A 17,954-nucleotide genomic window follows, 5' to 3' on the forward strand; every position below is an offset into this window, starting at 1 on the left:
ACAGCATAACTGACATAAGGAAGCCCAGAGCACACTTCATCCCTTTGACAGGAAAGAGTCTGTGACCAACAGCAGTCAGACCTTTTGTAGGAGATGGCTAACTTTCTCTCAGACCTGGTGAGTACCTGATCATTTAATCTGCGGACTTTATTTAATTATAGCAGGTCAAAAAGAGAGGTAAAACTAGAAGAATATGAAAGATTCAACATCGTTAGACTCTTAGCTCTTTGTGGCAGGGATTGTCTTTGTTCTGTGTTAGTAAAACACATAGCACAGTGGAATCCTGGACCGTGATGGGGGCTATGTACTACCACAATACAAATGATAATCTTGTTTCCCTTGAGCACTACTACCACTGAATTCTATTGCATCTTTTCATCATACCATACTTAAAATAAGTGTATTTCATAATATAATTGTTTTTCCAAAGAAAAGCAAATAGACTAATTATCATAATTTGTTTTAAGGTTAAAGTATTTGCTTTAAAGGGTAAAGAAATAAATGGTTAACTGCATTTGATAGTTCAATTGTTTTTCAGAACAAAAGCAATTAATAGACTAATTGTCATCACTTCTCTGACGATCCAAATGACTCCTAAACCTCTCCAGCTTATAAGGAAAAAAAGATTCAGGAGTCTCTTGTTTCCTGCGATGGCAGAGATAAGTCACTTTGAAAAGGCTGACCAACTATCCTATCTATGTAGGAGTGAAAACCTACCTCTATTAAAACACAATGGCAAAATTCCTATTGGTTTCATTAGGGCCAGGATTTCACCCTAGGTTCTTATATTAGCCTCTGTTGTGTCCAGGTGCCTCCCAGGAGGCAAACTTATAATCTCTCTTCTTTTCCTGCCTGCCATCAAGAGCTAGGACTAGAAATCAACAAGATGAAATTCAATAAGGATAAGTGAAAAGTATTACACTTAGGAAAAGAAAAATCAAATGCACAAAAACAAAATGGAGAATAGCTGGCTAGGTGGTAGTACTGCAGAAGAGGATCTGGGGATTTATAGTGAATCACAACCTGAGTATGAGCCCGCAACGTGACCCAGTTGTGAATGGAATGGAATTGTGTTCTGGAATGCATTAACAGGAGTGCTGTATACAAGACATGGGAGGTAATTGTCCCATACTGTTCAGAACTCAGCTGGAGTAATGTGTCCTTTTTTGTGTGTCACACTTTAAGAAAGATGTGAGCAAACTGGAGGTAGTCTAGAGAAGAGGAACAAAAATGGTAAAAGGTTTAGATAGTCTGACCTCTGAGGAAAGGTTAAAAAAAACTGGGTACACTGAGTCATGAAAAAGACAAATGAGTGGAGGCCCGATAGTCTTCAAATATGTTAAGCGCTGTTAGAAAGGTGACAGGGATCAATTGTTCTCCATATCCACTGAAGGTAGGACCAGAAGTAATAGACTTACTCTGCAGCAAGAGAGATTTAAGGCCTGGTCTACACTGGTGGCTTAATTCGAATTAAAGTCCTTTAATTTGAATTAATTACTCTTGCGTCTACACTTGCACATTGTTAATTCGAATTAAGGAGCCTTTAAAATCAAATTAATAAAACCACCTCTGCAAGTGGATTAGCACCCGAAGCGCATCAGTTAAGTCGCATTAGTGTGAGTGTGGATGCAATGGGACTTAATTCGAATTAATTGGCCTCCAGACTGTATCCCATGATGCCCCATTTCAGTACCCTCTCCCAAAGCAGCCCCAAGAAGATTTAAATCTTCATTTCCTGCAGTGAATGGGTTTAAAATCCAAGCTGTGATCACCCCCCCACACACACAACAAGCCCTTTGCAGTTTGTCTCTTTAAGGATTTGAAAATTTCAACCCCCTCTCCTCGCATGGTGAATGCATTTTAACTGCCCAGCAAGCCCTTTGCAGTTTGTCCCTTTAAGATTTGTCCCTTTGAAAGTTTAGCCCTTTAAAGTTTGTCCCTTTGAAAGATTTCATCACCCACCCCCCTCCTTGCCTGGTGAATGCGTTTTAAATGCCAGCAGTGAGAGGAAATTCTTTGCTACATTGTTTCAGTGGCCAATCATGGAAATTGATACTTTCTTAAGAGTTTATTCACAGTGCTACATGTGAATACATTATATCATGCTTTCCATCAGTGAAATGGAAACATTTGTATCACTGTATTAATATACTAACTGACTCATTTGTTATTTATCTTACATTCTACAGACACCTGTAGAATCAAAATAGAAGGCAAGCAATATATAGGGGATGGTAGGGGGAGCATAAAAGGCAAACCGCATAGAGGTGGGGGGGTTGGTTTGGTGAAGGGAAAAATCAAAGTCAAGCAATATACAGGGGGTAGTAGGGGGAGCATAAAAGGCAAACAGCATACAGTTCTAAAGTAATCCAGGATAAACTGTGATGTATTTGTCACAGTCAAAATGAGAGCATAATTCAGCTGGCTCCATGTGCCTGCAGCAATGGCGATCAGGGGAGTAAAAAAACAGTATGAAAATCTTTTTCCTGTTTGTTCGGGGGAGGGGGAAGAGAGTGGGGGAAGCAGCGCTGCATCCTGGGATGATGACACTCGTCAAAACAGCCTCTATGGGATAGCTTCCCACATTGCACTGCTTTCTAATTCGAATTAAGGCTGGCCAGTGTGGACGCAAGAAACCAGCACAAACACTGTAGTGTGGACAGTCTGCAGCGCTTTCTATAAATTGCTTTCTGTAATTCGAATTAAGCTAATTCGAATTAGTGCTGCAGTGTAGACATAGCCTAAGGTTAGGTATTAGGGAAATCTAACTATAAGGATAGGTATTGGAATAGGCTTCCAAAGGTTTCCAAAGGAGGTTTTGGAATCCCTATAATTGGGAAGTAGACTGAATCAACAGTTTTGTTTAAATAAAGCCCTATATACTAAGCTAACTACAGGTTCAACATTCAAAACATTTCTGTACCAGGACATATATGTATGGTCCCTATGGAAAGGACAGCAAAATGCTGATACATTATTATTATTATGGGATAGGTTTGTTGATAAATCTGTAAGGTTAAAAGCCTGCCTATGCTTTGCAGATGGCACAAAACTCATTCTATATGGCATGTCTTGCTAACTATATCCCAAAACGTTTTGATTTAAATAACAGCAGAAGAACAAAACGAAAATGTGTAGAGAAAGGATGTGCACCACCAGCTATGTCCCTTTAGAGGGAGGAAGAGACTAGACTATTGGCAGCAAAATAGAGTCCATTTACAAGGTAAAACAGGAGAGTACAAAGGACTTGAAAACAACAAATAAATGGTGATAATACCTCATATAGAACTGTTCATCTGTACATCTCAAAGGGCTTTAGAGCCAGAAGAGTTCAGATGAAAAGGAGAATTAGGGTCTGGTAAAGAGCACACAGCTGTTTCTTCTTGTTCTCTCTACCAATGATGAGAGGAGAAAGCATCTTTCTATCATCATATATACATTTTGGACTGGATGAGAAATATGGATGGATGGAGCACGGAAGGATTGGTTGTTTTTAAATTCTGTGTTTGCAAGAGAGCCGAGAGGTAGATCTTTATGTGAAGCCTGGAAAAGAGAAAGTCTTGTTTTACTTTCACAGGAGTTTGATTTGGAAAGGCCTTTGGGATACAACATTTATGGTTTAGTGATCATAAACAAACTGCAGATTGCAGGTAGTAGAACTCCATCCTAGCTGGATGGACATCCTTTATCCTTTCAGTTTGTCATGCTTGCAGTCAGTTCCATATAGAAAGAGCCATGCTTCAGGCAACATTTGGTTTGATTTCTATTGCCTTACTTCTCAACAAAGATATGCAGATAATTTTGTAATATACAATAATTTTCTTTACACTAGGACTTAGCCTTAATCTGGTCCTATGACCAATGATTCTGCTTTTAGCGTGCAAGCGTGGGCTTCTGGAAGAATGTTTATATCAATACATGCTTTCAGAGAGAAGAGGTGAGTATGGCAGACAAGGATGCAAGACCATGAGAGAATCTTATGACAAATTGATGGAGTATTGCTTTCTCTTTGCAGATTCAGTATCGGGGATTGTTCCAAATGATTTTAGTGCTGGGAATTGGTGGAAGTTTCCCATATGGATTCCATATTTCTGTGATCAACTACCCTTCCCTGGTAAGCAGAGACTCCCCTGAGGGAGAGTTCACATAGTGGAGGGGCTTGGGTTAAGGACACTCTCGAACTTGCTGAGCATTTCAACAAACTCTATTGCCATTTATTCAAATATCCATTTTGATCTATAATGAAAAGTAAAAATCACATGGATAGAGTGCCTTATCCCCCATACATAGCAGGACAGTTTGTTTTGTTTTGTTTTGTTTAAACAAAAGATTTGCCCAATTGCATAAGGAACATCCTTTCTTGCAATTTAAAATGAGTGACACTCAAAATGAGTTTCCTACTTTTCGGAACTGGTTTGCCAAAAAATGATTTATTATAGGCTCAGCTTCAGGAGACTACCTGATACAATTAATTTGTATGCTAGCCTTTTATCTTTAAAGACTTGGGTTTAAGTTCTCCCTTACATAACAAGAGAAACCAAATGTGGTGATCATATTGTAAAGCCACCACACGTTAAAACACAATTTTTCAGTCTCTGGTTAAAGGTAAACTTAAATCCTCTTGCAAAGAGGGTTTTTTTAAGATTGTTTTGGAAACAAAAATCAGTAAAAATATTAATTGAGGAGGTCATCAGTTGACCAGCAGGAGGCCCAATTATCACTAAAATGAAAGGTGTTTCTTCGGTTTAGCTCTGACAAATGTACACTTCCACATAGCTCAAGTCCACAAACCTGCACCTGTTCTAGTGAATTTAACACAGAGATAATTTGGTCAGCTTTATCAAGTCTCAGAGGATGCAGACTTTTTCTTCAGAATTATAAAGTATCTAGAGTAAAAACTCTCCCTTGAGCCCACTAAGGGGACTTTTTCCTACTGTTCCCAATCTGATAACAGCAACCACCTCTTAAAATTTCACAACAAAAGAAATGCTGCAACAGGCTCATTACTGATTCCTGAATAGTGTGATTAGGATTTCTGTCAGAAAACAGTGGTGCTAGCTTCTTGTATAGAGAAGTTAACAGCTTTTTTTAGAGATCAGATTTCTGCGTCACTAGAAATAACATTTTAACTAGTACATCTTCCAACTGAACAGCAAGTTGAGCAAGCAGTATAGTTTCATTCACTTACAGAAATTTGCACTACAGGATGGAGAGACTGAATTATTTCAAAGATGTAAATGCTTTTTCAAAACAAAATTTGATCATGTCTTTTTAAATGTGAAAAAAATATTTTAAAAAGAGTATCAATTTTTCTTCTTCTGTGTTAATTGCACTTGAGTGAGCTATATGAATGAGGAAAAAAATCCACTGTGAATGAGGATAGTACTCCAGAAATGCCAGAAAAATAAAATTCCAGAGGGGTAGCCGTGTTAGTCTGTATACAGCAAAAATAACGAGAGTCCTATAGCACCTTAAAGGCTAATAAACTTCTGCGGGCATAAGCTTATGCCCGCAGAAATTTGTTAATCTTTAAGGTGCTACAGGACTCTCGTTATTTTTGCAGAAAAATAAAGTAATGTCTTGCATTAGAGAAAAGAGTTTCTGCTGGTAAAAAATATCTATTTGCATTCCATTCTTTATCTGTAAGTTTAGTGAACGATGGCTGCATACAGTCATCAGTGAAGAATGAATACCACTTCAACTAAAATTTTGATACAGTACAACACTGCGGACACGAGACAGTAGTAGGCAGTTACAGTCCCTGGGGCCAGCTTTTAGCACGAGATATGATCACATGCCTGCTGCCTTAGGCAGCATGTTGCATACACCACACCAGCTCAGTGTCAGGAATGAGGGCTTGCAGGTAGGCATGGGATCAGCTAGCAAACTGCAGCTAAACCCACTAATTGGCCAGATCTCCTGATTGGCTGAGCACTGGTGTCTGGTTGGCTCTGAAGCTCAGCAGCAGCTGCTCAATGTACCCACAGCTACAATCTCTCCTCTATCTTCCAGCCTTGTCCCTGCCCTCCTCCTGACTCCCAACTCCGGTTCTAGCCCTTGGTTTGGCTCCTGACTCCCTACCACTAGGCCCGACCACGCATATCCCAGTGTTGCTATATTTCATGATTTTAATCACAGGTCTTATGATATTTGATCTTTCTTAAAACCATAGCTCCTGAAATCATGATTACATGAAAATGTCAGCTTTCATAGTAAAAAATGTTCTAGCCCTCATGCCCTAAAGGCTCAAAAACTAGAATGAAAATCTCATAGTTTTTAAGCCAATCTTATGATTTTGGGGGGGAGGGGAGGGGAGGGGCCTGACTCATTATTTGTCAGTATTTGGGATTGGCAATACAGCTAGCTCATCCTGAGCACAAGGTCTAGAGGAATTCAAGTCCCATTTAGCAATAAACAATGGCCAAATACACAAAGACATCAAAGACTAAACCGTGGACCTTCATTACTAAAAGCACGTAACTCTGATACTTGAATTAAAGGAAAGCTCCTTCAGTTTTAATAGGCTGTTCTGGTTGCTGGGTCTAGCCATTAGGAGGAGACATGATAAACCATACTAAGACAATCTATTGCATCAGAGTTTCCCAAGGCTTCCTAAAATTTCTACATTTCATTAAAAATACTTCATAAAAAGGCTTGAAAGGATTATAAAGAAAATAAACTCAAGGTGCATTTTCTAACTTTGAGAGTGTCTTGACCATTTATACTTACAAAGAAGTTTAGTTGAAAATTTGGCAAAGTACACAAATAACTTTAACTCATTTGTTTTGACAGTGAAAATTACTTTTTAAAAAAGGTCCAAGACTAGAACAATATATCAAAGCTGAAGCACAGTAACAGAACAGCATATGAGGAAAGTCCATATTTATTATTAATTAAAATCTCATTTTCTCTCTCAGCACATTAGGAAGTTTATCAATGAAACCTGGATAGAGAGATATGGCTATCCCCTCCATCAGGAGACCATCATGTTGCTGTGGTCCTTCATTGTGTCTGTTTATGGTATAGGAGGACTGCTAGGTAGCCTATATTGTGGCTACCTTACTACAAAATATAGAAAGTAGGTATTTCTTTTAGTAGCTTTATAATCAAGGTATGTGGGGAAAAGTGTACTAGCAAAGCACACACAGTCAACTATTCTTCTTGTTTAATATAGTCTGACCATATATACTTGTATTAAATTGCTTCAGTTTGCCATCATACCCACCCAGTGTAAGTGGTAACCAGCCTTTCATTCTGTGCATTTATGCAGTATGCTGATGGTGAAGTGTAGTCCCCTCTGAAAGTGCACTTACTAACACTCCATTGACTAGTGCCTTGTGGGGAAGTAACATGTGGTGCAATTGCCTCACATGATCCTCAAGATCACATGCATCTCCATTACAGAATTTCCAAAATCCACAAACCCAGAAACAGGAGCCCGCCATGTATATTCATTCAAACACAGGTTTCCCAGGAACTATTACATTCAATTTCCACACTTGGACCTGCCTGAATTCAACTTTTGAGAGATATAGCTATAACACTTAAGGGTAATACCTGAAACATTGAAGTACTTGTTTTAACAAAAAGTCAAATTTCCACTGAAGTGTATTCATTCTGGGATGAATGTTTATTAAAAAAATATTAGTACCTATTCTAATTAACCTGAAACTGAACAGAAGAGAAAGTTAACTTACCTATAGTTCTGTATAAGAGACCACTCCATTGTTAGTAACCTCCTCTATTATCTCCCCTGTCGATGGAGAAAAGATTCCTCACCCATCTGGTGTGTTCTCAGTGCATCATCTGTAACACCAGTAATTTCATTTGCAGAGAAATTGGCAAACAGATCTACGGGTGTGTCCCACTTAAAGATCTGCTCTGCTATCCACTGATCCAGAGGCCCCTCATGTGGGTCTCAACCATCTTAGCCTGACAACAATTGTTCTTTCCTGCCAGGTAAGTGCCCCCCAAGAAGTTTCTTGTGGGACACTGCCTAATCCCACACTTGAAGGCCTGCTGATACTGGAAGCAAGATCCTACTCCTCTCCACTTGTTTATGTAAACCTTGGTAGCCTAGTTGCCTAAACCAGAACCATCTTTTATGTATAAGGTCTCTGTATACTCCTAATGCATACAAGATCACATTCATCTCGAGTACATTATGTGTAGCAACTGTTCTTGGAGACAACAACTCTGAGTGAAAAACCACTCCGCACAGGCTTCTTTTCACAGGTGCATCCAGAGTTATAATTTGAATCAGATGAATCTGCAAGACCTTTCCCAGAATGCTGAACGTCTCTGGACAATAATCCAGCCAGTGTGTTTCAGATACCAGTAATTACCCAGATGCAAAAAAAAAAAAAAAAATCTATATGATTCAAATCTGAGACATTAGGATCCACTGAGGTGGCATGCCATGGTCACCACATACTAAAACAGCCATCAGACTTAAAATTTACAACATAGTCTTTATTGAAGCCTCTTTTTGGTAAATGTTTTCTGCCAGATCCACAATGCCTTGGATCCTAAACTGTGGCAGGAATGCCTCATGATAAGCCATGACTTAAATTGGCTCCCATAGAGTCAAACTGTTTTTGTAGAACAAGCTGGTACAGTATGAATTCTAGTGACTTCAATGGCAACCCCAATGCTTGTACCCCTCAATATATTGTCAACCTGTTACTCGAGTATGACTACACATCAACTCCAATCCTACAGAAATGCGGACACATGCTAAGTGTTCATAAATGCACATGCTGCCAAGATTCAGTCATAAAGTAAAAGCTCTTGGATTCTGAAAGCGAAGAACAATTTAATTTTTCCTTGAAATACCCAGTTTTGGTATCCACTTAAACCATGCCACAAAAGGAACAGAAATTGCTGTATCTTACCTACAGTTAACATATTTAAGAAGTTATGTGCTTGTATGTTGGAGAAATAACAGCAAAGGCATTAATCAAAAACAGTACAGGAGATACTCACTTCATATCATTCTCTCATATGTTTTTACAGAAAAAAGTGTCAGATTGTCACTAACCTGATCATGCTAGTAGCTGCACTTTTCATGGGCTTCTGTAAGATGGCCAAGTCCTTTGAGATGATTCTGATTGGACGCCTTCTCTATGGCATCGGTACAGGTATGTCCTCTATATACATTAAAAAAGTTTCCTTGCTGTTCCAGTACTGTCTCCCTTCATCATTATTATTCTTTTAGAATTATTTAATATTATCAAACAAGTATACTTGACACATCCCAGAAGACACGGCAACACATAATACCTGGTCAAAGAGCTTACAGTCTAAATATTAGATATGGTGGGAGGAGTGGAAAAGAACAGTAGGAAGAGCATGGGATGAGACAGTTAACATTTTTCTCAATTTAATGGCCATCTCTCTTTTTTCCTGTCCAAGGTTTCTCTCTCACTATACATCCTCAGTACGTGGGAGAGATTTCACCCAAGAAGCTGCGTGGATTTTCAAACTCCACAGTCTCTGTTTTTCTGACACTAGGAAAATTCTTGGGGCAGATTATTGGACTAAGGTAAAACAAAATCACCTACCACCTTTCTATGTAACAGCAGAATCTGGTCTAAAGTCTTTTTTTTTTTAAAAAAAAAAAAAAAAAAAAGCCATCCTCTAAAATCCTCAATCAGACCTTTAATCTTTACAATTACATGTTTATCTTAAACCAGTTTTTGACTGAATATGAGATTTGAATGTTTAAGACATAGAAATATATTAGTAATTAACCACAGTCTGAATTTTTTTCCTCTATACCCTTGCTACTAAGTGGCTTACCTGAAAAGCTTCCTGAGGTTTATTTGAAATATCTTGGTTAGATCTAGCACATGGGACCGCATTTGAGATGAGTAGCACGTTAGAAAGTTATTCAGTTCAAAATTAGGGTCAGAATTGTATAACAGAATCTCATTAACTCCCTAAAGTTTATTGTTCTGATGAGTTTCATAATGTTTGCCAGACTGTTGACTCTGCTACACTGCTGCAATGCACCCATCATTGGAATTTGACCCATTTGCTGTCTCCCTGATTATTCAGAAAAAGTTACTGAATGTTAATGATTTGATTATGACTGCACTTACTCTCCAGAGAGCTCTTAGGAAGTGAATCATTGTGGCCATTGCTGTTGGCCTCTACTGGACTCACAGCACTGATTCAGCTGGTTACACTCCCATTCTTCCCTGATTCCCCATCCTACCTTCTGATACAGAAGGGTAATGAGGATGCCTTCATGAAAGGTAAAGTACTTACTTCCCCCATTTCAGAGAATCATCTAATTTGTTAGAACATTAGCCATGGTAGGAAAGAAGAATAGAGCCCAAGTCTCCTGCTACCTGAATAAAACTGCTCTCAATGTTCATTTGTATGAAATGAAAAAAATTGTTACATTTAAGTCAACTCAATATTCATGTGAGATATACTGACAGCCTAATGACAAAAGTCTTCTAGTTAACCTAGAGAACAAGTACCATCTGGGTAGCAGATGATAACAAGTATACTTGGGTAACAAGAATAGACTTCCACACATTGTCCTAACAATGTATATCAAATTATAATGTGATGAAACCAACTCTAGAGACAGGAAACTAATTACATTTCTGTGTTTCAGACAGGCTAAAAGGATGTGATAATAAACAATGATGGAGATAGATCAATCTATTTAGTTATCAGCTTATTTCTCCTGCACAGCCATTAAGCAGCTCTGGGGTGAAGGAGATCATCAAGCAGAGATTGATGACATATTGAAGGAAAAGGCTGCAATGAAAAATTCCAAAACCTTGCGTGTCCTGGAAATATTTAAAGAACGATCCTTGCGCTGGCAATTGTACATTTTGGTCACCATCATGACCACTTTGCAGCTTAGTGGCGTCAATGCAGTTGAGTATTTTCCCTATGTCAAAATTCAGTCATTGTTAGCTAGCATTAAAAAAAAAGCCTAGTTATTTGTTACACTGTCTATTATTTTCTATGGTTTATGTTATGCTGGAAGTCAGACTAGATCATCATAGTAGTTTCTTCTGGCCTGAAAATCTAAAAATCTTGGTCCTCTTCTTCCTGACCAGTGGGTCCCTGGTTGTTGCCATTACAATTCTGCTCTTACTTTTCTAGTATGGAATCCTGAGTGCATTAGCAAGTTTGCAAACATAGATGATACCTCCCCATAAAGGTGTCTGGTGCCTGGCCTAGCTCCACCAAAGAGCCAGCACAGCCTACTCTCTCAGACGTGAAGGAACCTCTCCAGAATTGCTAAAAAGCAGCCAGATTGGGGCACGTCTTCAATGCCCAATTCTAGGGTCAGTCCCTACTAATAGGGGAGATGGACAAAGACACACCAGTGTTGCATCACACTCTATGTCAAACACTACCCATCCCTCTAAGGTCCATAGGTTGGATGGAGTCCGCTGGGAAAGTCAGAGGTACTGAAAGCTAAGACCTGAAAACAGAGCCAAGGACGAAGCTTTTCATTCAGGTACACAAAGATCTGAGAATATATAATCCTCCAAAAGCAGCAAGGAGGATACATGCATAATTTTGAGTTACCAGTGTGGGAACCTATAAAGCTGCAGTTGTAGAGACGGGAATAGATAGAGCAGATAAAACTTCACTTGTACAAGGAGCTTGTGACATGCTATCACACAGAGTGAGAACTAGATGGCATCACAATGCTTTCCCAGTGAACTGCCTCTGTGGATGCAGACAGATATGGCCCACCCATCAGTAAATTTGTTTCATATTAGAATAATTTTTGTTTGATCTCTGCCTCACACATGGTGAGTTTCACAGCAAACTTCTAAGATGATTGTTCACACTATTTTCTCTTTCCTTTTTTCAGATTTATTTCTACTCTTTTGAAGTGTTCCGTACAGCCAGGTTTAAAGAAGATCTCATCCCCTACATATCACTAGGAGTTGGGATGTGTGAATGGCTATCATCTATAGTGTGCGTAAGTCTTATCAAATTGAAGTTTGTAGGAAGAAAGGAATTTGTTTATAGATAGATTTTTTTAATGTGTGACTTTGGTAGAGGGGAGCTAGGGGACAGGATCACTCTTTTGTGTAAACTAACCAAGAAATTTCCTCCTATGACTGCTAAGCCACATGAAGTTGTGAAAAGCAGCCCTTCCCTCCCAATTAACTTTGAATTGCTGGGTGTCTTTGTCCTCATTTTTACTCTGTGAAATAAGTTTCACTTCATGCTTTAATCAACCATAATTTTCTACAGACAACTGTTTTGTGAGGAGATAGGAAGAGAAAAGGGCACAGGTCTAATGGCCTCTAAAAGGACAAAATAATGGATTATGTGAAGCCATAAGAAATTTTAGATTGATATAAAGTTGTGCAGTTTGACACAGATCTGCATGTAACAAAAACATTATGAATTTATGTCATTTGCCAAGGAGCTAGTGCATGTCTAATCTCAGTCACTCTGAGAAAAAAGATGTCATCACCTGTGGGAAATGGCTGTCAACTGGCTGTACACTTTCCCTATTCAGGAACAGGAGAAGTTACCAGCTCCTGCAATTGAGGAGACTGAAGGCCATGAACTATTTTATCCCTAAATTTTTAAAAAATTGCAGTAGAGGCTCTGGGACATATAAGACTGTCAAGAACACTGCTTTCTGCCTTACTTTCTGGGGCAAGCCTCGGGTTTGAACTACCTATGTGTTGACCTATTAACTTGTCTCATGATACAAGATAATACAATAATTATTCCTGTAAGTTGGGCATATACATACATACATACATAGAGAGAGAGAGAGAGAGAGAGAGAGCGCTCATGTCTGCTCACTCTGCATTCTTCTCTAAAAATGGATTATCTCTAGAAATCCAGGGACCAAGACTGATGCACAGAGATTCATGGTTTTGAAGAAGAAATCTTCAAGTAAAAAAATATTTCTGAATAAGTCAATAGGAGATGCTGAAGTAAAGCAGAACCAATCCAACCATACTGTATAAATTAATCTTTCTGGCCTAAAAGTACAGTCTCCAATATAAGTGAAACTTGAAATGTCAATAAAATTCATCTGGTGTTTAGAGAGTCTCTCATTTACTTCAGTTTCTGTATGTGTCAACTGAATAAAACTTCTGAAAAAATGTTAGGAAAGTGGGAAGTAACCAGTTCATTTGGAGTTGGAATTAAGCACAGTTGTGGTGTTGTGTTTTCTGCTTTCCAGAGCTCCCTTATTGAGCGATTTGGCAGAAAGATACTGTTGTGCGGAGGATATGTACTAATGATTTTTGTGTTAACACTCCTCACAATGACTCTCTCACTGCAGGTAAGGAGATTTCCTAACTGGTACTTTTCCAGCATCAATCCTCATTTCTGATCTTGCCTCCCAGGCAGGACCTTTTGCTAGAAAATAACCACCAAAGTGAACTTCATCCACCATGGTGGAAAGCAGAGAGCATTCTATTCTACCATATTTTTAAAGACGCTGCTCTCACTTTCTCACTCTAGCATCAATTCCTTTGGATGCATTACTTCAGTGTCACTCTGATCTTCTCGTTCGTTATCTGCTTTGGGATTGGACCATGTGAGTACATCCACTTTAGGTGATGGAGAGGTAGAAACTTTGCTCCATACCATTCGAGTGCATCAGAAAGGTGGGTAAAAAAATGGAACAATACCACTGTAACATTCTCGAGAGCAGCAACAGAAGGGGACTCAGCTATCTGAATACATTAACAGAAGGAGACAATGTGTACATAAATGGGAAAAGTGGAAAGAGCACATGAGCACCTCAAGTTTTACTGCTGATCTTTTACTGGCTCTTAAATCAGAAAGTAGTAACCTCCTCCCCAGAAGGTTTGAGAATCAAATCTCAGAGGAAGAACCCGGAAGCACTCTGCTACTAACGCCATTCCCCTAACAGAGCATTGATAAGTATTTATTTAGTGATCATCTACTTTGTTAAAGTATTGAACTGAGGCACTTTCTGCCTATGGAAAAGCATCAATGAAAGCGGCCACGAACCAGATGAGGGATATGGATTAACAAGTTATTGCAATGATGATTCATATCAATAAAATATAAAACCACATAGATCACATAATGTCAGAGAAAATATGCCAAACTGCACTACAAGCTAACAGATTAAGAGGCTAATGTTTGTAAAATTTGAAAATCTGTTTTTTCTCCCTCATGCCTCACAGCAGAAATTGAGGGTATCAGCACCTCAAGATTAAATATCCCACTATTCATTTCAATTTGAAATTAACAAGATCAAAACCTTACATCACAATTTCCATCTATTTAGCGGAGTTAAGGCTGGGACTCCTGTCAGAGTCCATCAGTACAGTTTCAAAATTCAGCATAGCAAGGTATATATTAAATATATAGCTGTTATATAGTACTTGTCATCCATAAATGTCAAAGCACTTTACAAAGGAGATGAATATTATTTATCACCATTTTAGAGATGAAGAAACTGAGGCACAGTTAAGTGAACTGACTTTCCAAGTTCACCCAGAGGAGTCAGTTGCAGAGGGTACGTCTGCACTGTTGTCAAAGGTGTGACTACAGTACGTGTAGACATACCCACTCTAGCTTTGATCTACTTAAGGGAGAAAAAAGTGCCATGAAGCCATGGCAGCAGCATGGACTATACAAGTCTGCCTGGGACACGGGGTATGTACTTTAGTGGCTAGCCCAAGCTACCACCTGTGCTGCCACAGCAACACTGCTAATGTTATTCAAGCTAGCTAGATGAACGCTAGCTCAGGTATAGCTACACATGCTGCAGTCACACTTGATTTCAATGTACACATACCCCGAGTCCCAGTCTAGTCTTCTGTCCACTATCCAACTGCCTCCCTACAAGGCAACCCAGCCCTTCCCTGAGTTTTTGCACACTGTATCTGCAGCCATTGCTGGGAATCAAGTTATTTTGTTGCATAGTAGAGGACACTAACCATGTAGATCACTGGGACACACTTGCTATCATTTTCTACTAGGCATGGTCAGTGTGAAGTTCTTTGCAGAGGCAAATGAATTAAAATTACTAAAGAAACATCTCTTCTCCAGCTGGAGCCACTGTATCCATAATGACTGAAATCTTCAGCCAGTCATTCAGACCATCGGCCTTTCTGATTAATGGATGTATCAACTGGATGTGCCTCTTTGTCCTTGGGATGATATTTCCCTACATTGTGGTAAGTGATTCTGTGACCCAACAACCTTGGAATGCCTCTGGCTGAGGGCAGAGGAGTACATAGGTATAGTACAAAAGAATGTTGTGTAAAGTCTGTAACAAAAGACTGTATCACACTGGCCATTGTAATCATGACAAAACATACAACTGTTGTATAAGGAGTTATGTATATATACTGAAAAATATGTTCTTAAGATTTGTGACTGGTCACTAGAAAGGTGAAAACCAGGTTTTCTTTTAGGCAAGAAATGTTTATCTGTCAGTTTACATGTAAATTAAGTATCGTATGGTTCATAGAAGGCATTCATTTACAGTCAGAGCCAAATGCTAATGAAGTATTGTGAAATCCGCAAAGAGAGGAGATTTACAGAAAGAAGTGAGCCAGCAGGGGAGAGGCCTGTTCAGAAGTAAAGACAGTGAACTTGTGTGCCTATGGATAAGAAGGAAATACCCTCATTACTTCAATCTCTGAGGAGAAGCTGCCAGTGGGCTTGATCTTATGAGATGGGATCCCAGCCAAACTGATTGAAAAAGCAGGGGAAGATACCAGGATAAGCTATCTTGTGGGAGATAAGGGAATGCCTTGTTAGTTAAATTTAAGCTCTAGAAATTGTGTTATGATTTTGCTTTATATGTAACCATTTATTTCCAATATTCTCACTCTCCATCACTTTAATCTGTTCTTTGATAAAAACTTCCTTGTTTTCACAATAGATATCTATTGTGTGTTATGTTGTGTGTTAAGTACAGTATGGCTCTTGAGTCTTGCAAACTGGGGGGTACTACACTTTTGGATCTGAGAGTTCTGTGAGTGTTAAGTGGGACAAGGGCAAGTACTCCAGAGGGATGCTTGGAGGACTTGGGAGTTGGAATGTGCCTATCGCTAATCCGTACAGAGAGAGCGAGGCGTGTGGAGGCGGGGAGGATAGTGCTTGTGATGCCAGAGGTTGGTGGTTTTAGGGAGCTGATCCACAGCAGGCACAGATGACTCTCTCATGACAAAGATCGGTGGGATGAGCTGCCTCAGAAGCCAGTGGCTCAATTGGCAGGATGTATACCCAGTTTGCTGATTAACTAAGGACCACATTCCAGACACTTATTCACCAGATAAATAATAGTTATTGAGAGATTCACAACTAAGAAGGTTGGGAAACAGGTAAAGAAAGGTTACAGTTTGTTATTTTGTGTAAGGGAAACAGAACAAAAGAAAATATAAAATGAGTAAGCAGATAATCAGCAAAGCAATTGGACTGACCAACCCAAGGAGCAAAGGGGGTGCAAGCTTAGAAAACAAGCCTGATGCAGCTCTCTGTGAAACAGCCATGAAGTTGGAGTTCCCTGCGTTGGAGATGACTCAAACAGAAAAGAAATGAGAGCACCAGAGGTGGGAAGCTGCAGAGACAGACAAAGAGCAAATAACCCACTAAAGAGCACTGGAGCTAGAAGCAAAAAGCATGAAACCTAAGAAGCAGAAGACCTGGAGGTGTGAGGGGGAAGACAAAGAGACTACATGCCTTGATCATACTGAACTTACAAAATACTGATCCCTCATCCCATGGGTAATTTTCACCAGGGTTCATAGAGCTGCAACAAGCTATGTCTGGGTTACAGAGAGACTGATTGCACTGAGGAATATTTAACCACCTTCAAAAGAATATGCACAATACGTAGAATACCAGATGAACAAAGAATGTCTGTCTTACTCCCTAAATTGACTGGTAAAACTTTGCAGGTATTTAATGATATGGAGGTTAATGAGGCTAAGAAATATGTTGACAGAATCATAGAAATGTAGATCTGGAAGGGACCTCAACAGGTCATCTAGTTCAGTCCCCTGCACTGAAGCAGGACTAAGTATTTTCTAGACCATCCCTGACAGGCATGCAAAGAGTCTGTGTTTAAAAGGTTTCACGCTACTCCAGAGGCATATTGCCTCAAATTCAGAAACCTCTAAAAGATTGATAAATTACATTGAGGGGAATATATGCATAAAATAGCAGATTATTTGAGAAAACGGATAAAGAGTAAAGGGGCAGACACTCATGACAAGCTGGTAGATCTAATCACTCAGGAGCAATTCTTTGAGGTCTGCTCTGAGGAAGTACAAGCCATGTTGTGGGAGAAAACTCCAGTATCAGTGAAAACAGCTGCCAAAGCAGGTACCTTGTACGTACAAACAAGACTATTCAAGGATCACAAATTCCAAAGGGAAGGGCAAAAACCTGTTATAAAAGGGGGTTCCCGATTTTTCCCTGGGAATAGGGAAAGAGGTGAGGGAACTAAGTCCAAACTAGGCCAGTACTGGTCTCCTCCTATTAACCCTAATTATTGGACCCCATCCCAAGGAAGCATTATTTATGTGGGTTTCTTGATCATATGAAAAGGCAATACCTAAGTACGAGGGATCCCAATTCACTCCCTGATTTGTTCAGGTTAATGCAGCTATGGGGAGTCAGAGACTTCAGTGGTGGCAGACGGAGTTCAGGTTAACTGTGTCAGGTCTGACCTCCTGAGGGGCAGACAGTTTATAACAATGGCCAAACTTAAATGGTGAAGTGTGCCAGAGGTGGCAAGACACTGGTGCTCAGATTTCCCTAGTCAAGGGGGATGTGATTCAGGAGAATGATATGCTCCTGGGGGGAAGTTAAAACTACTAGCTTTAGGACAGTTAAAAACCACAGTGCCTTTGGCCTGCATCAAATTGAAACGGGAAGGTTTAACGGATACTTGGAAAGTAGGAGTTCTTAAAAATTTACCAGCAGCTGAATTGGTTGGGAATGAC

At 39.5% G+C, this 17,954-nt stretch overlaps 1 protein-coding gene across 3 annotated transcripts in view; it reads left to right on the forward strand.

The window, feature by feature from the left end:
* The window catches only part of LOC137154375 (solute carrier family 2, facilitated glucose transporter member 11-like), a 25,714-nt gene continuing 7,760 nt past the window's right edge, over positions 1-17,954 (forward strand). For 2 of the 3 annotated variants that reach the window (XR_010920200.1, XM_067549966.1), the window contains exons 1-11: positions 1-117; positions 4,016-4,114; positions 6,918-7,078; positions 9,016-9,140; positions 9,415-9,544; positions 10,111-10,259; positions 10,711-10,898; positions 11,855-11,965; positions 13,196-13,297; positions 13,480-13,555; positions 15,046-15,173. Coding sequence is in view for 2 of the 3 variants with exons in the window: in XM_067549966.1 (XP_067406067.1) it covers positions 94-117; positions 4,016-4,114; positions 6,918-7,078; positions 9,016-9,140; positions 9,415-9,544; positions 10,111-10,259; positions 10,711-10,898; positions 11,855-11,965; positions 13,196-13,297; positions 13,480-13,555; positions 15,046-15,173 (1,293 nt within the window). In the remaining variant the exon portion in view is untranslated. Of the gene's footprint in view, positions 118-4,015; positions 4,115-6,917; positions 7,079-9,015; positions 9,141-9,414; positions 9,545-10,110; positions 10,260-10,710; positions 10,899-11,854; positions 11,966-13,195; positions 13,298-13,479; positions 13,556-15,045; positions 15,174-17,954 lie in introns of those variants that run through there. The other variant, XM_067549967.1, reaches the window with a different exon arrangement.

The sequence above is a fragment of the Emydura macquarii genome, unplaced genomic scaffold (assembly GCF_026122565.2).
Source record: "Emydura macquarii macquarii isolate MOO-44397 ecotype Brisbane River unplaced genomic scaffold, CSIRO-AGI_Emac_v2 contig_1254, whole genome shotgun sequence".
Taxonomy (NCBI): Eukaryota; Metazoa; Chordata; order Testudines; family Chelidae; genus Emydura; species Emydura macquarii.